Source organism: Dipodomys spectabilis, unplaced genomic scaffold (assembly GCF_019054845.1).
Source record: "Dipodomys spectabilis isolate Male_0828 unplaced genomic scaffold, ASM1905484v1 ptg000004l, whole genome shotgun sequence".
In the NCBI taxonomy this organism is placed as follows: Eukaryota; Metazoa; Chordata; class Mammalia; order Rodentia; family Heteromyidae; genus Dipodomys; species Dipodomys spectabilis.
In genome coordinates this window covers 7,666,376-7,689,813 of record NW_024870681.1, presented here as the reverse complement: position 1 = coordinate 7,689,813, position 23,438 = coordinate 7,666,376, and the positions used below count along the sequence as shown (strand labels likewise).

General features: G+C 38.9%; 1 protein-coding gene across 3 annotated transcripts in view; it reads right to left on the bottom strand.

The window, feature by feature from the left end:
• Positions 1-23,438, bottom strand: part of Acaca (acetyl-CoA carboxylase alpha) — a 298,410-nt gene that overhangs the window by 75,097 nt on the left and 199,875 nt on the right. For all 3 annotated transcript variants that reach the window (XM_042690979.1, XM_042690996.1, XM_042690985.1), the window contains one exon: positions 428-697. In XM_042690979.1, coding sequence (XP_042546913.1) covers positions 428-697 — 270 coding nt within the window. The remainder of the gene's footprint in view (positions 1-427; positions 698-23,438) is intronic.

Here is a 23,438-nt window from a genome sequence, read left to right as displayed (position 1 = left end):
GAGGATGAAAGAAGATAACATGCCCTCTCTAGGTTCAGTAGTACAAGAGAAAGAGAAAACATTCACTACTTGGGAAGGCAACAGGAGAAGCAATATCTTTAGAGAATGCTTTTAGGTTGGAGAAGCAGCTAGGGATATATGTTTAAAGATATACATTTTCGATTTACATGTCATGCCAAATGCATTCCTATCATGTCATCTAATGTTCAACCAAACAAACAGCCATCTGTTTTAAGGCTGGAGGGAAACCCAGATGAACATACTGACAAGCAATTTGCACTAACCTGTTGTTTTAAGGAATTTTTATAATTATTTATGTTTTGTTTTTGCTATAAATGCTTTGAACTCAAATCTCTTTTCTTCTACCTCTATACATATATACACATACTCATAATCATACAGTATTTTATCTCTTCTTAGTCTGTACCTTGTAAGGATCCTCTGGATCTACCCAGGCCACATGGAACATATGACGAATTTCTTCTGCCAATCCAATTCTTGCTCCACTATTGGCTGCTACATAGATGCGTGGGATTCCTTCTGCCCTGGCAAGTTCAGAAGCTCTGAGAAACAGCAAGTCCTCCTGGGGCCCAAAGGACCCAATTCGGTATGTGATATCATTGCCAATAACAATTATATCCCGGCCTTCTGGATACTCAGGACTTTTAAGGGTCATTTTCCAAGCTACCATGCCAATCTATAAAAATACAAATAAATGAATGCAAGTTTCTTACATGCAAAAAATTTCCCAGGTTCCTTGATATGTCACTGTAGCTAGACACATCCTTCATGTAAAGATATTCACTGCTAAGAGCCATGTTTTCTACTGGAAACTAGAAAAACAGTCTTCTGTACTGTTAAAAATGTAAAAAAAAAAAACAAAACAATGCTGAGAACAGCTGGTTTAGTATGTATTCCAAAGACCTGCCTTAATTTTGTCTTTGAGCTTACTCCTGTCTTTGAGCTTACTCCAAGAAGATGGTTAAAAACAAAAACAATATCCAATAATACCAACAGCATAAATGTACTGTGTGAATGAATGCCTTAATAGTGACTACATCCAGAATTCCCATTTCATTAACCTATATACTAAGGCACTATTCCAGCTTTCCTGAGATTCTTTCCAAGAAACCTTTAACATAAAGTTGTATAGAAAGAGTAGCACCTCTCATGGACTATATGAGTTTTCTCATTCTTATCCTCTAGTATTTGGTAGGAATAATAAAAAGCATTCCTTACTGGTTTACTCCAGGTATCTTCCATTTCTGCAAGGATTTAATACTACTCAACACTCTATCCTTTTGAGCATCTCTTGCTGCTTTCTCCCAGCACCAGAAAAAAAACAAAGACTGCAACAGAACTAATCTCTTGCTTCACTATGATATATGTAAATTTCTGCTCTCTGTTCAGCAACATCTGACTAGCCACACAAATAAAGAATATAGACTTAAAAGGCAGAGGTGACATGTCTCTTCCCAAACCTTCATGACCTTTTTAATCCCCTTCTATATGAGAACTGGTTAATCCTTCTATGTGTTTTTGGTAGTCTCATTTCTTTTCTATCCACTTACACCCCAGTTACAGCTGCAGTTTTTCATATCAGCCTGTCTAGGTGCTATATACCTGGATAAGTAATGCTTCCCATTCTTTCTCTCCCCTTCTCTTTCTTTCCTCTCTACCCTCACCACTCATGCCCAAACACAAAGCCTACCAGATGAGCATTCCTGGTGTTGCCTAATGGAGCCCAGTCACATCTGCAGCCTTGGCCCCTCATCCCCAGGCTGCTGCATATCACCTCATTGGGGAACCAGCCATCAAGAAGGGCCATTAACAGATGTAAATAGCAGCATCCCTGGAAAGCCACATGCATCACCCAGACTAAACCCGGCCAGTGATCATAAGCTCTGAGTACACATTCCTCAATCCAATTGCACATCCACTATAATAGGCTGGTTGAAGCTTTCCACATGGCTATTTGTGATACTCTGAATTAAGAAACATACACACACACTCACACACACACACACACACACACACACACACACACAAACACACACACACAGATAAATATAAGCTATTTGATACATCATACCATTGGCCAAACACAAATCAAAATGGATATAACACACAAGAAAAAAATCCAATCACTTTCTGAGATAAGGTATTACTCTGTTCATTAAAGACAGATAAGGGAAGGAGAAATGTATCATCTAAAAAATAGCACAGAGAAACCTCAAATATCAGGATAATTTTGGTTGTAGTTCTTGAGAAGCTAGTTAATATAACACATGTGTGGGAAGAAATATTTTATCTGCCTTCTCACATGCTTCCCCAGTCGAAATGTTCTTTTGTTTTTAGGAAAGAAAAGCTGTTTCCTGACTGCTTTCTTCTAAATGCATTTGTAGTTAGGAAGATTAGGTTTTACACCAAATTTTATGCTATATTAACCTTAGCCACCTAGGTTAGAAGCAGCTTTGATACAAGCCCTAAAGAATCTATGTTAGAATTTGCATGCTAATGTAAACATTGTGACTATGTGGCACTAGACAAGCAAATAATACTCTTACATTTTGTTAGTACCTGGGGACTCTGTGTCACTTGGACAGTCAGTTCAGCAATTGGCCAGGTCATTATGCTCACAATATTGACTTCTAATTAGGTGTCAACACAACATCACCAAGAACACACTATTCTCTCTTCAAAGTGTGTTCCTGACTGACTTCTCCTTGCCCCCCTGCCACCTTCAAAAGCACCATTACAAAATGAAATATGTTATCCCAGTTTTAATACAGTAAGATTCCTTACTGGAAGAGATTCATTTGAGTTACCACAATGGACAAATATACAAGAATGCATTTGTGACTTGATTTACATTAAAAATCTGAGTTTCATTACTAATCAAACAATAGGCATATGTGGCAAACATGGGCTCTGGGAGGCAACCAAACTTAGATGAATCCATCACTTATTAGTTTTGTGGCCATGAGTATGCTATTTAATCTTATTGAGCTTCTGTGTCCCTATATGCAATATTAAGAAATCTCATGAGTGGGCTGGGAAGGTGGCTCAGTGGTAGAGTGCTTGCCTTGCATGCATGAGGCCCTGGGTTCGATTCCTCAGCACCACATAAGCAGAAAAAGCTGGAAGTGGTACTGTGGCTCATGTGGTAGGGCACTAGCCTTGAGTTGAGGGACAGTACCCAGGCCCAGAGTTCAGCCCCTATGACCAGCAAAAAAAAACAAAAAGAAAAGAAAAGAAAACAAAAAGAAAAAGAAATCTGATGAGTTTGATAACTATTGAAAAGAGAAATCTATTAACTTTTTTTTTTTCTTTTGGTGCCAGTCCTGGGGCTTGAACTCAGGGCTTGGGTATTATCCCCGAATTTTGTTGCTTTTTTAAATTCAAGGCTAGTGCTTACCACTAGAGTCACAGCTCCACTTCCAGATTTTTTTGGTAGTTAATTGTAGATAAAGAGTCTCATAGACTGTCTTGCCTTCAAACTGCAATACTCAGATCTCAGCCTCCTAAGTAGCTAGGATTACAGGCATGAGCTATCAAGTGTCTGACAGAAATCTATTAACTTTTACAGTTTGCCCCTTTTCTCTCCTCTCGACCTGTCTAAATCTTATCTATTCCAAAAGTTTTATTCAAATTCCATTTCTTCAATAAAGCTTACCCCAGCCTAAAATGTTGTCTCTCTTCTCTAATTTCTAAGACCTTCATGTAGAGAATTTATCTGGTAATAAATAATATACTGCCAAGACTTCTTATCATTCCACATTTTTATTAGTGCATATTAGTTGTACAACGTGGAGATACATTACTCATAAATGCACATGTAATTTTCTTAAATGGAGAGAAAAGGGAAAACTCTGTATGTTTAAGTAAGTAGATCTCTATGTCCAACATCTACCAAACTTACAGGTTTTCTTAATTTTGTCTGTGAGGAAATATTTGCTCCCAATTATTATTATTATTATTATTATTATTGGCAGTACTGGGGATTGAATTCAAGGCTTCATGCTTGCTAGGCAAATATACCACCACTTGAGCCATGCCTCCAGTCCTGTGATTGCTTATTTTTTGAAGTTCGCAGAAAAAAAAGCAGTATGTTTTTACTAGATCAATTAAGGGAGTATATTTCAGAATAGTGTCACTGCCTTTAATTGCAGTGAAGACGGGTATTGATTATATCACAAATATAAATGTCACTAACCCCCTAAATACAACATGGTTTCATGGATTGGATCCTGAAGCAGGAAAAAAGAAATGAATTACTAGAAAAACTAGTGAGCTAAGAGTAGCCTAAAGCCGGGCGCTGGTGGCTCACGCCTGTAATCCTAGCTACTCAGGAGGCTGAGATCTGAGGATCGAGGTTCAAAGCCAGCCCGGGCAAGAAAGACCGTGAGACTCCTATCTCCAATAAACCACCAGAAAACTGGAAGTGGCGCTGTAGCTCAAGTGGTAGAGCGCTCGCCTTGAGCTGAAGAGCTGAGGGACAGCGTCCAGGCCCAGAGTTCAAGCCCCATGACCAACAACAACAAAAAAAAAAAGAGTAGCCTAGCTACTCAGGTGGCTGAGATCTGAGGATCATGATTCAAAGCCAGCTTGGGCAGGGCAGCCTGTGAGACTCTTTTTTTTTTTTTTTTGGGGGGGGGGGGGTTGGTCAGTCGTGGGGCTTGAACTATGGGCTTGGGCTCTATCCCTCAGCTATTCAGCTCAAGGCGAGCACTCTACTGCTTGAGTCACAGTGCCACTTCGGGTTTTCTAGTGGTTTATTGGAGATAAGAGTCTCACGGACTTTCCTGCCGGGGCTGGCTTTGAACCATGATCCTTATATCTCAGCCTCCTGAGTAGCTAGGATTCCAATAAATTATGAAAAAAACAAACAAACCTGTAAATGGCATTGTGGTTCAAAGTGGTAAACCTCTAGCATTGAGCACAAAAGGACAGTACCCAGGCCCTGAGTTCAAGCCCCAGGACTAGCTCAAAAACAGAAACAAAAACTTAGTGAAATCCACCCCAGAAGTCTGTACTTTTAATAGATTTCTAACAATTTTAACTTCTTAGTTTTGATAATTATGATTATATAAGATGTAAAACAGGAAGCTGGGGTTGGAGGTATAGTCCAATGGTAGAGAACATGTTTACATATCTATATGCAGGTTGAGGAAACTTGGTGAAGGAAGAAAACTCTCTATACTACCTCTAAAGGGTCAATATTATTTGAAAATACAAAGTTAAAACAATAAATGCTAGGCTAGGCATGGTGAAGCATGCTTCCAATTCTAGAGCTCAGAAGGCAGAGGCAAGAGGGATATAACTTCCAGGTGTGCCTGGACTGCATAAGGAGTATGAAGTCTGTCATAAACAAACAAGCAAGTAAAGAAAATGTCTTGATAAAAAACTTTTTTGAGCCAGGTGCTAGTGGCTCATACCTGTAATCCTAGCTACTCAGGAGGCTGAGCTGAGATCTAAGGATCATGGTTTGAAGCCAGCCCAGGCCATGAAACTCTTATCTCCAATAAACTACACAGAAAAGGCCAGAAATGGAGCTGTGGCTCAAAGTGGTGGAGCACTAGCCTTGAGACAAAGAAGCTCAGAGATAGCACTCAGGCCCTGAGTTCAAGCCTGAGGTCCAGCATGAAAAAAAAAAAAAAAGCCAACTTTTTCACAGAGAAATAAATTGGATAGTGCTGCCACTGTTAGTATTCTGGGAAGACTTATAAAGTGATAGCTATGAAGACTAGAAACAGCATTTAAAAATACTCATGGTGCATTATCACATAAAATTGCATGCATACTATAATTATGAGGCAAAATAGTACAAAGGCTATGGGTACAGATTCAGGAGCTAAATTCTGAATGTCATAGAATAAAGAGTCAGTCTTCTAGCCATATAATCTTAGGTAAGTTACTAATCTTTCTGTGCCTCAGTTTGTCATCAGTAAAATGAGCATACAATCAACCTACTATATATGTTTATTGTAAGGATGAATAGATGTTTAGACCTACAATGGTACCTGTACATACTATGTACCTATAGAAAAGTATTCTCAGAGGAAAAACAAAAATGAGGAAACAGCAAAATAAGATAATTAGCAGGATAATGTAAATGTGCGTGTTTGCTTTCTAAACTTTAGTGTGTTTATACTGTTACTGATAAAGTTTTTGTAAGTTAAAAAATTAAGGAATACCTCTTCTGAGTGGTAGCTATGGAATACTTGTACAGTAATGTAATACTGATATTACCTTTGAATTGCTGATGAAAAAGAGGCACAGAAAGGTTAATAACTTACCCTAAGATTATATGGCTAGTAAACAGACTGACTCTTTATTCTATTAAAGTATCTTATTAGCCAGGCACAGGCAGCTCATGCCTGTAATCCTGGCTACTCAGGAGGCTGAGATCTGAGATCCCAGTCCAAAACCAGCTCAGGCAGGAAGGTCCATGAAACTCTTATCTCCAATTAACAACCAGGAAACTGGAAATGGTACTGTGGCTCAAAGTGGGAGAACATTGAGTAACAGAGCTCATGGACAGCACCTAAGCCCTGAGTTCAAACCCCACAGCCAACTACAACAAAGAAGTACATTATTATTATCCCTACTTAGATGAGCCCTTGAATATTTCCATAATAAAAAAATGGTTTTAATGTAGAAAAGTCTCATCAGCTTAATGGCTTTTCCATATTTTATAGGAACTGCTGATTCTACATTTCAGTCATACTGCAGCAGATGGCACTAACAAAAAATTAAACCTGAGAGGAATAAATATGAAAATTAAAAATTAATAATCAGCAGGCGCCAGTAGCTCACGTCTGTAATCCTAGCTACTCAGGAGGCTGAGATCTGAGGATCGCAGTTCAAAGCCAGCACTGGCAGGAAAGGTGAGACTCCTATCTCCAATAAACCACTAGAAAACCAGAAGTGGTGTTGTAGCTCAAGTGGTAGAGCACTCGCCTTGAGCTGAAGAGCGCAGGGACAGCACCTAGGCCCAGAGTTCAAGCCCCATGATTGACAAAAATAAATAAATAAGTAAATAAATAAAATTAATAATCAACCAGGAGCTGGTGGCTGATGCCTGTAATCCTAGCTACTCAGGAGGCCAAGATCTGAGGATCATGATTTGAAGCCAGCCAAAACAGAAAAGTCCCTGTGAGACTCTTATTTCCAATTAACCACTTAAAAACCAAAAGTGATGCTGTGGCTCAAGTGATAGCCTTGAGCACAAAGAGGCTCAAGGACAGCACCAAGGCCCTGAATTCAAGCCCCACAACTGTCAAAAAGGAAAAAAAAAAAAGTCACATTAAACAGAGAATACCAAGATATTAGTAGCCAGGCATGGTGGTGATCTCAGAATCTCTTCATCTAGGAGGCTGAGGCAGGAAAATTATAAATTAAGGGCCAGTTGGGCTATATAGAAAAAAGGAAAAAAAGAATAAAATACAAGACAAAAATCAAACTGATTTTATTGGGGCTATCATTTAATTTTTAAAAAGAGAAATACCCTGCAATGGTGTAGCAGAATGTAAACACAGGTATATATAGGTTTATACAATATTAATATCTCTACCTGAGAAGTAACTGCTTCAGTGTTTTTCTGGTCTGATGGTTAAATACATATTTATACTTTTAAAGTCAATATTTGTACAATAGACTTGAACAGTGCCTATCAGCTAAATACATATTTAGGACTGTACCACATGTATTACAAACATGTACTAAAATCGAAAGCTTATATTTATATAAAGCCTTTCATCTTGATGGGGGCTAAAGAGCTTTACAAACATATGTACATAAAAGGACGTAAGCACTGAGCAGCAGGCAAGGTATCAATTCACCCATTCCCCTATTTCTTCCAGCAGTCCTGGGGAGGAACACATGGTGTCGACAGATGCAGGACTGTAACAGCTGCAAAGACATGTAACACAATAATCCAGTTGCGATGCACAGTCACCAAAAGGAGACTTGCAACTTGAAAACAGCAACTGCTCTCCTTGAGTGCACAAGTAACACGGCCATTTCCAGCTTTGTGTTTTTAAATTATTCTCTACCAAACTCAACTAAGCACTTGACAAAATTGAATTTGATACTGGAAATGGATTCTGAATGCAAAACACTTTCTGTCTGATGATGAACACTATGGTTGAAAAATGCTTCCTCTTGCCCTTATTAGATTGGTGGTGGGGGGTGGGGTGGGGGTGGTCCACAACATTGAGAAGAAATGGCTCAAAATATTCTACCTAAGAATAGCTTTCTCTCAGAGGATTGGGTCATTACTTCAGAAGACAGTCATACCTCATTCTCCCAATTTAATTAGGACACTGTCGTTTTTCAGTCAAATTACTTTGTATGGATGTTACATATACAATGTAGATTCTGTATCACAAATTCTGCAATTCCTATGAAAGTATGTACAAGTGTGACAATGTGATTAGGAATGCAGTATTCATTGATTTTATCCAAAGCCAAGCTGGCTTGTATATGAACTGGAAAGTAACAACCAAAGGAAATCTCATCACTGAGTTCCATTTTTCCCTTCCCCTATCATATTTTTCACAAGTGAAATCAGGTATGAATGACACTCCAGGACTATGGGCTAAGGGCCACCTGTAGCCTGCTGTGTGAGTGGGTAGGTTTATGTTTAATGAGTATCTGACTTGGGCTTCTTCGTAAAAGCAGTGCTAGAATCTTCTTCCCTGACAACTGCTTGAGCACAGAGTAACCAAGTGGTTCTGTGCACTTGCAAAAAGTCTATTTTCATCAACAGTCATGAGTCAGCTTTAAAATATTTCATTTCAGACAATTTCTCCTAACAGGCCTTCCAACGAACAGTTTCCTTGGGTTTAGGGTTATCAATGTAAGCTAATTATCTTAAAATGAAAAAGAAAAAATGATGAAAAAAGCTACAGTAAATAAGGATTAACAGAAATAAATTTTTGTTTTCCTTATACAAGTCCTGAGGAACAAAAATATTTCCCTGGTCACATTCTGATCCTGGAATAAACACACTCAAGAGAAAGGAGGGAACTGGGAGAAGAAAGGAAGCAGAAGAGAGCAGTCTTATTTAACTGTTTTTATGTGGGTAAAATGATTTGTGCCACAGTATTTCCATAAGAAGTGGGACCATTATTTTCCTGTAGAAACACATTTGGTTTGAAAAGTATCACTGGACAGGACGTGAAAATCAAACCAAATGAATTATTCACAACCTCCGATCAGAGGTGATCATTATTTCTGATGCTCCAAACAGTGATTAGGATTCTGCCCTGAGATGTCATTTTCTCGCTGAGTAACACCAGCAATACAGAAAGGCATTATCTATCTACCCATATATGTATTTTTTTTCTCTTGGGAGGACCCTGGTTTAATGTTACTATAACAGATACTAAAATCATGATAATATTAACATTTATTCTGGTGGTACCCATAAATGCTATTAGTTTGACATGAAGTGTCAACACTAATCATGACCCAAAATTAACACCAAAATTGACATCAACATTAATTGTACTATCAGTGTGAGTAGAATGTGCAAGCACATACAGGCACTTTCCAAAGCTTTGTTATTATAAAATGAAACAGTAATATTAAGCTCAACAAGGAAAGCTAAAGAACAAAACATGATAGGATTTTGTTTTTGGAGGCGATAAAGGAGCATCCATCAGCTCTAACTATGCTGTGGGAAGCAGAAAGGAAATATCTATGTCACAGTTGCCTTTCTTCTATCTCCACACTTAAGAGTTAGCTATACCAATATCTTTCCATACAGATTTAAAAATAGGCTAGGATATGGTTAATTTGGTGATACTGTCATTTTTCTATGCTAAAAGCCAAGTAAATTATTTGAGAGTTTTGTTTTTGGCAAAATCTCCAATAGCTTTTGTTCTAATACCCTACCACAGTGATCTAAATAAATAAATAAATAAATACATGTATGTCCGAATGTTACCTCTGATTCAAACTAAATTTATGCATTATCTACAATAAGAGAGAAAGGGAATTGGAATTTGAGTTATCTTTTGCATGTTTTGTACCTTACATGAATAATTAAACCTGTACTTTCAATTGGAACCCATGAAAAATGTCTTAGTAATTTTACCTCAGATTAGTCTCAAAAAAGATACGATGAAATACCAGAAAATGAATATTTTTAAGCTATAAAGTAATGCAGTATTTGATTTGTTCTATTTGCTGTAACATTGCTGAAAAACATGCCAATGACTCTCCATACTGTATTATCTATCAGATGTAACATGTCCCATTGCCTAGATTGTATGATCAAATAAAAGAGTGTAAAATAATTTACTTAAGAGCTGAAGGTTCTTTTTTCCTATGCTAGGATAATTTATTAATGGACTAACCTTAATCTCTCTCAAATTTGGCAAAAAGTTGAGAAAAGTATAGTTTTTACATTAGTAAAAATTTCATCCCATAAATAACTCTTCAGAAATACTAACAAAAGATTGGAAATAATAATTTTGAACAGAAAAATAATTTCTCCCTGTAAAATGTAAAACTAAAGCTATTTTACACATGTAGACACAGTAATTTAATAAACATCAATTAAAAAAACATGCATTGGTGCAATACAAGCCAGTGGTATTTGAAAAATGGGGCACAGTATTAATTGGTTGATATGAAAATTAACCAAGTTGGCTTACTGTAGTTCCAGAAGCCTGGTCTATTAATTATATGAACAACTGTTGAACTCTGATGCTCTAGGCTATACCTCATTCTCTGCTGTCATCTGCTGTTATCCTAATGTTCAATATTATCTCCAGCTAAAGCTATAAAGTTTCTTGACACAGGGTACTATGTCACTTCCTTTTACAGCAGACTATTAAAACCTAAGATATGTACAGCAATGGGGGTAAGTACCTTCTTTTGTTTAAGGGTTAGCTCTCAGACTTTTGAAAAGAACAGATGAGTCGTCTATAAATACTGCTATAGTGAGCCAATGGATGCTTTAAGATATTCAAAGTCAATCCAGCTCATTGAGCCTTGGTTTGCTAACAATGAAATAAGGTAAAACCAACTGACCTGAGGAGATATCTCCAAAACCAATAACCAGCCATTTGGAGGAATCCAAAGTATATATACCCCAAGAGAACAGTGTTAAAAATTCATCAGAATTAATTCTACTCAGGAAAACTTGTTTTCAAAATCAGTCTTTTTTTTTTCTTATTTTTCTTTACTTTTGTCAGTCATTGGGTTTGAACTTCAAAAATCTTCTAATAAGTTACTTTGAGGGTGAGTAAAACAATGTATAAAAATCTAACATTAAACTAGGAATTAATTTGGATCCTGTGTTCAAGAGAAACAGTCAATCCTTTTACTTTATTCAAGTCCACAAGCAGGCAGTTTTATCATAATGGGTTCCACTAGAATTTGGGTCCAGGATGACCCAAGCAATTCTTCGAAAATAGGGAAAATGTCAACCAAGTCAGTTTAGACAGAGATGGTTATGGTGGTTTTACTAAAGAAAGAGATCCTTGGGGTTAAGAGGTCTGGCCTAAGAACTGAAACTACTAATTTTTTCTGTTTTAGACTTATTTAACCTTACAGACCCTTTCTATACTCAACTCCAAATTTTCTATCTTCAAATCAAAAAAAAATTATAGTGATATATAAATGAGGAGCACAGTAGTTAAGTGGTTAAGACTTAAGTGATCCATAGTTGCAGGGATATTTGTCATTCCATCTCCTCATGTCTGTTTAAAATACTTTGTAATTAGAAGAAAAGAAACAATAGCATGGTGATATGGGATGAGAACACCTTGGGAACAATTAAACAATAATATGGGTACTGTAAGTGCTATGCAGTTCTAGCACTGAATTCCTAATTTCCCACTATTTCTATCATTCCACACGAGAAAATACAGCAGAACTGAAACCATGGTATCAGTCATGATAGCAGCTAGACTTTAAAATTTTAATTTATCCTACTTTATTTCCTCTTTGATAACCTTCTTCCTTAAAAAAAAAAAAAGTGTAGGACCATGTAGGTTCAACACATTTGCAACCAAAGACTTAAAATGGCAATTACATAGTATAGGTATATTAGAAAAAAATCTTCCGTACCAACTAGTTACAAAAAAACAGAGGCAGGGGTGGGGGGTGGGGGAGAGAAATAAGTGGATTTGCCTCACCAAGGCAATTCAAGAGGTTTATTTGAATGTTAAACTACTGAAAGGAAAAACCCTGACACCTAGTGCCCATCTGAAAAAATGAAGCTGGAGCCATCACAATTCTTAAATGTTGGCAGGGTGTGCTGAGGTACCCATCAAACTATGTTCAATTTGAACACAATTTTCTCCCAGAAAAATCTGAAGAAAAAAACATTATGCCATTTAAGAACTCCAGTCTATGATTACAATTTCCTGTTTTGGGTAGGCATACTGTAGATAATTATAATAACTGCTTTTTTGTTTTTCATTCTGGTAAAAGTGAAGGGAGGGAGAGTTCTCAAGATGGCGACGGGGCAGTAGGGAAACGCCACAGCTCTCTCCAACCAAAAAGAGAGTTCGAGTTCCAACCTTTAATCTCCCCAAGAGACCGACAACAACAAAAAGACGAACACTCAGAGAAAAACCAGAGGTGGAAAATAACAAAAAAAGAAAGAGAGGAAAAGAAGAATTTCAGAACAGAGAAGAGCGAAGACCCCTCCCCCAACCTTTACTGGCCGCGCGGCAGTGCGCCAAGCCGCCGGCCAGCCGGCCCGGCGGGGGCTGCCGGAGCCCCAGAGACACAGGGGGCTGCTTGCAGATCACCAGGTACCGGATTGCAGAACAGCGGATCGCCAGGAACAGAGAAACCTACCAGCCGGGAGTCTCCTGGAGGATCCCACCCCACCCATCACTCTCCACCGGAGCGGAGAGGCTCCATCCCGCCAAAGCCGCCCGGCACCAGCAGCGCCACAAAGGGACCTGTCGCGATCGCAACGACCCGGCGGGGGGCCGCCCAACCCAGCCCGCAACCACCCCAACTGAACTCGGACTGCAACAACAACTGACGGACTGCAACAACAACTGACGACCTACAGGGTGAGTACCCATCAGGGGACAGGGAATCCATCAAGGGAGACCAGAGCTGGAGGGAATCCCCAGACCCTGACCTAGACTCCCTACCCCAACACCCGGACCACAGGACCCACTAAAACTGGGAACTGTTCGAGAGCCCCACCAGCCGGTGGAGCACACTCTGCTGGCCAGGCCAGAGCAAGAGCGCCCCGGGAAGGGAGCTTAAATGCTCAAGCCAGGAACAGTGCCCCTGGGTCAAGACTACCAACAGTAGAAGAAATTTGAACTGTGTCCTCCAGGCTGCATAACCAAGGTGGTATACACATTAGCACAGGCCTAACGAGCGCGCTCCAGGCTGGGGCCGGAACCAGGCCAGGGGACCGGCGCCTGAACAAAGCAAAAAGGGTCAGAAGTGGGGCTGTGGCTCAAATGGTAGGGTGCCAGCCCTGAGCTGAAGAGCTGAGGGACAGCACCCAAACCTAGAGTTCAAGCCCACAACCAGCCCAAAACAAACAAAAACACATCAGGAGCCCATAGCAGACTCCAGTATTTGGGAGAGTGCATCCAGAGCATCTGATCTTCCCAAGAGCACCCGCAGGAGCAAACACAAGCAGTCTAGGCTACTCAACCCTTCCAAAGGCGGGAATTGCTACAGCAGAGAGCTGAGAATCCTAAGTGAATAGCAGCTGGAAATAGGCTCCCAACAGAATCCAGATCAGACACAGACTCTCTCTACCAATAGAGAATCAGCAACCAAGCAAAGACAGACACACCAAAACAAGATTGAAGAGCAGTCTCCTGAACCCCCATGCGAAAATCACAGAGAAAAATCACAAGGTTTACCACTACCCAGGACAGCAAGCTCACCTCAAAAGCCAGCAGCCACGCAGGGGAGAGCCCCAGTGGGAGCAAAGCAGGAATGGAAGACAAAAACTACATCCAAGGGTTGCTGGAGGCAATGACTCAAGAAATAAAGCGAGAAATGGATCAGAAATTGAAAGAGCACAAGGATGAACTATCAAAAGATATACAGGATATCAAACAAAAATTGGATGCAAAAATAGAAGCTGCACAAACCTCAGTAAGAAGTGAGATAAACGCCAAATTGGAGGTAATGCATACTGATATCACCTCATTGAGAGGTGAGATCAGTACTCTGAGAACCAACATTGAATCCATAAAGGGATCCATTTCCATCATGCAAACCACAATAGAAGCCACGGTCAACAGAGTGAATGAAATGGAAGGTAGAGTGTCAGATACAGAAGACAGAATACACCAACTGGACCAAAAAGTGACAGATATGGAAAAATCACTCAAATTAAACCAAAGGGAAATTCAAGAGCAAGCAGATAATGCTAAAAAATTTAACCTTCGCATAATCGGAGTGGACGAAGGTGAGGAATTCCAGAGCAAGGGAATGCAACACCTATTTAACAAGATAGTCAATGAAAATTTTCCCCACCTCAAAAACGACCATCTTAACTACATCACAAAAGCTTATCGAACACCCAACAAGCAAGATCCCAGGAGAAACACTTCTAGGCACATAATAGTAACAATGATGGATCTGAATAATAAGGAAACAATCCTGCATGCAGCAAAAATGAAGAAGGAGCTATACTACAACGGGAAAAAAATTAGAATCACTGCAGATCTCTCCACACAAACAATGAATGCAAGAAAAGCCTGGGAAAGCACCATACGAGCCCTGAGAGCCAATAACTGCCAACCCAGACTGATATACCCGGCAAAGCTAGCATTCACATTCGATGGAGAACTGAAAACTTTTAATAGCAAAGAAAAACTAAATGAATACATAAACATTAAGCCAGCATTACAAAGAATTCTAAGAGGGGGGACACAACCTGAAGAAAGCAACCAGGAACTGGGACCTGCCCCAAACAGGCATTACTCAAAGTCTAACTGAGCAAGCACAGGAGGAAAGGAAAGAAGAAAAACTTAGGAAAACGGAATGGCAGGGACAACAATGCATCTCTCTATACTTTCTCTTAATATAAATGGGCTGAATTCGCCAATTAAAAGAAAACGAACTGAGGACTGGATCAGAAAACAAGACCCATCCATCTGTTGCCTTCAGGAGACCCACCTCTCAGCCAAACATACAAACAAACTCAGAGTGAAGGGGTGGAAAAGGATCTACCAATCAAATTCCCCCAATAAGAAAGCAGGTGTAGCTATCCTGATATCTGACAAAATAAACTTTTCATTAAAATCAGTACAGAAAGACAAGGACGGACATTACATATTAATAAAGGGAACAATCCAAGAGGAGGATATAACCATCATCAACTTATATGCCCCAAATATCGGTGCACCCAGATATGTTAAACAAATGCTCTCAAACTTACAGAATAAAATAGATCCCAATACGATAATACTAGGAGACTTTAACACGCCACTCTCACCAAAGGACAGGTCTACCAACCAGAGGATTGGCAAAGAAGCTACCGAATTAAGTGAGGCCATACTTCAAGCGGAATTAACTGACATCTACCGAGTATTTCACCCTAAAACAACACAGTACACATTCTTCTCAGCAGCTCATGGAACTTTCTCCAAAATAGACCATATCATAGTTCATTCAAGGAACTTAAGCAAATACAAAGGGATCGACATAATCCCCTGTATCCTATCTGACCACAGTGGAATCAAGCTAGCTCTCAATAACAAAGCATACCGCAGAAATTTCTCTAATACATGGAAATTGAACAGCACACTCCTTAACAAGGCCTGGGTAACAGAAGAGATCAGAGAAGAAATAAAGCATTTCCTAGAACTCAATGAAAATGAAAACACCTCACAAAGAAACTTGTGGGACACAGCAAAAGCAGTCCTGAGGGGCAAATTTATTGCCCTCAGTGCCCACATCAAGAGAATGGAGACAGACCAAGTAAATAATCTCATGTTGCAACTAAAACAGCTAGAAAAACAAGAAAAAATGGGACCTAAAGCTACTAGACGAAGCCAGATAACCAAATTGAGAGCAGAGATTAACCAATTAGAAAATCAGAAAACCATAACCAAAATAAACCAAACAAAAAGCTGGTTCTTTGAAAAAATAAACAAAATTGATGGCCCGTTGGCAAGATTAATTAAAAAAAGAAGAGAGGAAACCCATATTAATAGGATTAGGGATGCCACGGGAAACATCACAACACGTACCCAAGATATCCAAACAATTCTAACAGACTACTTTCAAAAGCTATACTCTCTAAAGGAAGAAAATCTGGCGGAAATGGATGCATTTTTAGAGAAATACAAGTTACCCAAACTGAGCAAAGAAGAAGTTAACCAATTAAATAAGCCAATATCCTATAATGAGATACAGGAAGCTATCAAAAGTCTTCCAACAAAAAAAAGCCCAGGACCAGATGGATTCACAGCAGAATTCTATAAGACCTTTAAAGAAGAACTAATACCCATACTCCTCAAGCTCTTCAGAGAAACAGAGAAGGAGGGAGCTATCCCAAACTCATTCTACGAAGCCAATATCACACTCATCCCCAAACCAGGCAAAGACCCAACCAAAAAGGAGAATTACAGGCCAATCTCCTTGATGAACACAGATGCAAAGATCCTTAACAAGATTCTAGCTAACAGAATCCAGAAACACATAAAAAAAATAATACACTATGATCAGGTAGGCTTCATCCCAGAGACACAGGGATGGTTTAACATACGTAAGTCAATAAATGTAATCCAGCATATCAACAGAGCCAAGGTCAAGAATCACATGATTATCGCCACAGATGCAGAAAAGGCCTTTGATAAAATTCAACATTCATTCATGCTAAAAGCTCTGGAGAAAATAGGAATAGAAGGAACATTTCTAAAAACAATAAAAGCCATTTATGACAGACCAATAGCCAATATTATACTTAATGGGGAAAAGCTACAACCAATCCTCCTAAAAACAGGAACAAGGCAAGGATGTCCACTGTCTCCACTCCTCTTCAACATAGTCCTAGAACCCTTAGCCAGGGCAATAAGGCAAGAAAAAGACATTAAAGGGATCCGCATAGGGAAAGAAGAAGTGAAACTATCCCTTTTTGCAGACGACATGATACTATACCTCCACGATCCCAAAAACTCCATCCCCAAACTTTTAGAAATCATAAGTCACTTCGGCAAAATAGCAGGATACAAAATAAACCCACAAAAATCAGTTGCCTTCCTATACACTGATAACGCACAGGAAGAGAGGGAAATAAAGGGAGCAACCCCATTCACAATAACCTCCCAAAAAATAAAATATTTAGGAATTAACCTAACCAAAGATGTAAAAGAACTATTTAATGAGAACTATAAAAAGTTAAAGAAAGAAATTGCAGAAGACACTAGGAAATGGAAAGACCTCCCATGCTCCTGGATAGGCCGACTTAATATAGTAAAGATGGTGATACTTCCAAAATTAATATACAAATTCAATGCAATTCCTATTAAAATCCCAATGACGTACATCACTGAAATACAGAAAACAGTCCAAAAATTTATATGGAACAACAAAAGACCTAGAATAGCCAAAACAATTCTAGGGGATAAAGACAATATGGGAGGGCTATCCATGCCGAACTTCAAACTCTACTACAGAGCTATAATCACAAAGACAGCATGGTACTGGCACAAAAACAGACCCGAAGACCAATGGAACAGAATAGAAGATCCAGATATAAATCCACAGGCCTACAGCCAGCTGATATTCGACAAAGGAGCCAAAGACATACAATGGAAGAAACACAGCCTCTTCAACCGCTGGTGCTGGGAAAACTGGGCAGCCACATGCAGAAAACTAAAAGTGGACCCCAGCCTATCACCATGCACCAACATCAACTCAAAATGGATTAAAGACCTTAACATTAAACCTGAATCTCTGAAACTACTGCAGGACAGAGTAGGAGAGACACTTGAACTAATAGGCACAGGAAGGAACTTCCTGAACAGAGTCCCAGGGTCACAACAAGTTGGAGAGAGACTCGACAAATGGGACTACCTTAAAATAAAAAGCTTCTGCACAGCTAAATCTATCGCAACTAAGCTAGAAAGACAACCAACTAATTGGGAAAAAATATTTACCAGCAATATATCAGACAAGGGGTTAACATCCTGTATATACAGGGAACTCAAGAAACTAATCCCTCCCAAACCTAACAAACCAATTACTAAATGGGCAAGGGAACTAAAGAGGGACTTCTCAAATGAAGAAATAAAAATGGCAAAGAAACACATGAGGAAATGTTCATCATCCCTGGTGGTGAAGGAAATGCAAATAAAGACAACCCTGAGATACCACCTTACCCCAGTCAGAATGTCCCACATCCACAAATCAGCCAACGACAAATGCTGGAGGGGATGTGGAGAAAGAGGAACCCTATTACACTGCTGGTGGGAATGTACACTTATACAACCACTTTGGAAAGCAGTCTGGAGGGTCCTTAGAAAGCTAAAGATTGACCTCCCTTACGACCCAGTCATACCACTTCTAGGCATCTACCCTGAACAACAGGAACCAATATACAAGGACACGTGCACCTCCATGTTTATTGCAGCACTGTTCGCAATAGCTAGGATATGGAAACAACCTAGGTGCCCCACCACAGATGAATGGATCCAAAAATTGTGGTATCTATACACAATGGAATATTATGCAGCCATTAGAAATGACAAAATAATGGCATTTGCAGGGAAATGGATGGAGCTAGAAGGAATCATGTTGAGCGAGGTAAGCCAAGAACGAAGAGACAAACGGTACATGGTCTCCCTCATAAGTGGATGCTAAATCCAAAAGGTTAGTGATACGACAAAACTAACAGGACTTAAGAAACAAAGAACTCCCGCTCATCTGGTTGAACCACTACTAAATATCCTCATGCTGCTGATCACAAATATGGTATATAACATGTGAACACTGTTATATATTACAGACTGTGGTAGACAATTTGCTCCAGGGAAGTTAGAATGAACTTGTGACTTTGAAATTATGTAATCATTTAATCACAATCAAAAAAAAAAAAAAAAAAAGAACCTCGGGGAAGGGAGGGAGGGAGGGGATGGTAGGGGGAAAACAATGGAGGGGGTAACAATGTTCAAGAGGAAGTGTACTCATAACCTCACTCATGTAACTGTGACCCTCTGTATAGTAGCTTTACAATAAAAAAAAAAAAAAAAAAAAAGTGAAGGGAGGGAATATTTAAAAGACCATATTCTGAAATAGTAGGGAAAACTGGGACCTGATTTTTAGTATAACTGAAATTATGAGTTCTCTCTCTATCCTGTCTTCCATCATTGCCTAATTTAGAGATTCCTGATCTAGTTCACACAGCTGCTTTTAAAGGAACAAAATAAAATGCTAATGACTTATTTCAGAATAAATAACTGCCTCAAAAGGCAAACATGTTCTTTGTCCAACCAGGCAAAGTTAAGTTGTTCTCTGTCAAGTCCGTTACAGCCCTTGGCTTGATCCCAGTGTGAGCTTTTTAATAATGGGATTTAGTGCGAAAAGAAGCTGCACTGAATCGCGAACTGTTACTCAAAATGTTCCCACCTGCAATTACAGCTTCCACCAAATGATCAAAACAGATTAGTAAACTGGCAGGAAAATGAAAACAATTCCTCTAAAATTGAGAAGTAGTAAAGCATACTGTCTAGACAGCTGCATTTCTGTTATATTGGGGCTCAGCAGCACACATTCATCTAACTATATATTTACATACAGCACTCATCATGGTAGCATCATAGTAGCTAAAAATGAAATCAGTTTAGTCTCTGTTGCAATCACATTTTCCTAAATTTTCATCTTTACTTGAAACCATCAAGAAAATCCTGGTAACTCATCTTTAGAGCAAATAGCATAGTTCACAGATTCGGTGTATGTTGTTTTTATTTCTACTCTAAATTCATGTTAAATGTTATGCCATTCAAACCCGACAAAGACAAAAACATGTTCTCCTATACCTTTCATCAAGCATGAGGTGACATTCCTTTAGTTACATCTTTCTTTCTGAGGAGGGGACAGCTAGGAAAACAGAAAGGAGAAAGCAGCTAACATGGAATCAGAAAAGCTTTCTCTCTTCTGCTTTTAACACAGGCATGAATGTTCAAAATGCAGGTCACATCTCTGCTGAAATAGCCAATATTCTTTCTCAAATGGCAAACAAGTTACCTAAAACTAAATGAAACTGAATTGGTCCAAGTCTTGGTCCTATCACCATTTCACCTATTTACTGTCCTAGGGGGGAAAAAAATAGGAAGGAAGGCTGGCTACCAATATAACCAATGGTCTGATAAGTGCAGGTTTTCTGCCTTTGATCGTGGGGTAAAGCATCTCAATTCATGGAAAAACTCCACAGGAATCTCTTGTTTTACCTTTATTCCTTATATCCATGGGCTAGCTTTTAAACCCAGAAACTCCTATACTTCAAGGTAATGTAATACCACCTACAATGAAGACCTGGAAGAGCCATCACTTTTGGAGAACACTGCATTATGATGATTTAATGTCCATGAAGCATCAATGCATTTACATTGAACCTTGGCTCTCAGAACATTAACAGGTCAATCTTTTATTCCTTTTTTTTAAATAAAACTATTTCTCAAGGATCTGTTCAGATGCTCCTTCTCTTTGGGACAGGATATATTTGCTCCAAATCTAATCAACAAAATCTCTTTTCCCCCACCTCACATCACTCTTGGTGTAATATGTACAGTGCTAGGCTCATGACAAACTTGTCTCTTTTGCTAAAGAAAATTAAATTGCAATAGCTGAAAGTCAACGTGCCCTGACAAAACTGGGCTCAGCATGAGGAAATACATTCTACTGACACCTCGTCATCTCTTTACGCACAGCTGTCTCTCAGAGTTCTGACTACTGAACTCCATTCTTAGATTGGTCAGTCTCACAGTGGACATGCTCTATTGTATGTCCAAGCTATTGGTAGCAGAGTTTGATACTAATACCTTAACCTCATTCCTGTCGTGCAGTGCCCTATAATCTAGCTAAGGCCACTGACTTCACCAGCTATCCTGGGCATTAGTCACTAACTGCGCACAAAAGAACATCAGTCTCACTCTTCCTGGGCTCAAAGGCTCAGAAACAGCAAACTAACACTCAGCCTCAATTCCAGTCAATCAACTGAAGAAAAAGAAAAGAGAACAAGAAAATAGGCAATTAAGGAGGGAAAAGTGTAGAAGTGAGAATTGATAAAAAGCAAGAAATCATCTTAATAAATGCTAGTAGCATTCCAGTTCAAAACCATTAAAGCATTGGGCAAAAGAAAACATAGGGCCCTATACTAGATTACTGCACATAGCTATAGTCCTGTTTAGCTACTTAAGTCATCCCCCTTTCCACAAGGTTATATCTTTTTTTTTAATTAGGATTTTTAAATTTTAAACCTTATTGTATAGATGATATACAGAGGGGTTACAGTTACACGAGTCAGGTAATGAGTACGTTTCCTTTTGAACAGTGTCACTCCCTCCCTCAGGTTTGTTAGATCTTAAAGAGTTAAAAAAAATCTTTAATTTTTTTATTTGTGTGTGTTGTGTATGTGTGTGTGTGTGAGAGAGAAAGAGAGAGAAAGTGTATGTGTGTGTGTGCACGCGCGTGCGTGTGCGTGTGTGTGGTCTTTGGGTACAGAGTCCCGTATAATAAGACTATTTGTATTCATACTGGCAGAGTAAACACTACATGTTCATGCCCAGGCAGCTCTGTGCTTGTAATTTCAGCAAGAACAGAGCTCTGTCCCTCTGGGACTTCACTATTCCCCCAGTCTCCATTCACTCAAACATAGAATAAGAGTAGAGAGAAAGCGGGAGAGAAAGATCATGGCAAGAGGTTTCACACAGCACTGCAGCTAGCTTTCACGTGGCCAAAATCTCATTTTGTGTTTTAATTACATTAGTTAAACCATTTTACTTTCAGCTCCATGTTCACAAGGGTGCCTTCCATTCCTGAACAGTAGCCCAATGAATCAGAATTTAAGTCTAGTACAATGAAGCTTTTCTTTGCTGCTGAGTTCACTAAGCAGATGCTACATACAGTCGCACAAATCTCTGCTTCAACTTTGTGTGTTGACAAGTATATATCTATTCTTGTATATATCTTATATATATCTCATAGAATTTTGCCTCATCCTCTTGTCTTTGTTGAGGTGCTAGATTAAAACTTCCACAAGTCTGAATCTCTCCATTTGGTCCAATGCTTATTTCCTCCTTAATACTAAGTCATCTGTTCTTGGCAGCCCCCACTGTATTACAGAAATAGCCTATACCTTGTTTACAGACAAAAACTTTCTGAAAAAGATATTGAATGAAACACAAAAATTTGCATATTATTTCCAGTGATCTACCCATTCTGTTTATGGCTAATACTCAGTAGTCAAGATTGCTCTAAGGAATGAGTTTTATCTACAGATATGTTACTATTTTTATCATTGTCACAACTATACAGTAGAAGCATGTTAAAACCAGAAGAATTTCAATGCATGGAGAACGGTACACAGCAGAATATGACTTTATATTACTATTAAAATGGCACTATATGAGAAAGGATGCTAGGGCTAGAAAATGCATTGTTGTATTAACTATCAAGAAATGGGTTCTCTGTTTCTTTTATGTTTAAACTCCTAGTTCTGTTTGACTGCCTTTAAAAAGGATGTATCTATGATGCTCACAATTGGGCCAGATTATATGAATTAAGCATGGAAGATATGCTTAAAAAAAAAAAAAAAAGGAAGATGGGCACTGGTGACTTACACCTTTAAATTCTATCTACTCAGGACTCAGGACACTGAGATCTGAGGTTGGTGGTTCAAATTCAGGCTGGGCAAGAAAGTATGAGATTATTAGCTGTAATTAACCAGCAAAAAGCTGGAAGTAGAACTATGGCTCAAGGGGTAAAGTGACAGCCTTGTGTGAAAAAGCTAATGGACAGTGCCAGGTCTTGAGTTCAAGTTCCAGTACGATACACACACACACACACACACACAATTAGTAAGCAAATATCTAATCATACACAAAAGAACACAATCTATATTCTCACGTACCTATCACCTATCAACTTTAATAGATCTATATCTCCACCTTCATACCTTTTTATTTTGAAGAAAATCTTAGACTTAAAATTACTTCATTTGTAACTATTTCTGTATGTATGTATGACTAGAAAATAAAACTTTTTCAAAAAGCGAAAAACTGTAATTTTCAAAAAGCAAAACTGTAATATCAGTATCTCACCTGAAAGTTTTACCATTAATTCCTTCATTGTTGCCTTACAAAAGAATTTTACCAAGACCACCATACTACCTGTGTCACATGGATCTTAATACTATTTAATAAACACTCAAGGAATGCTGGTACTAATAGGCACAGAAACAGGAAAGAGAGAAAGGG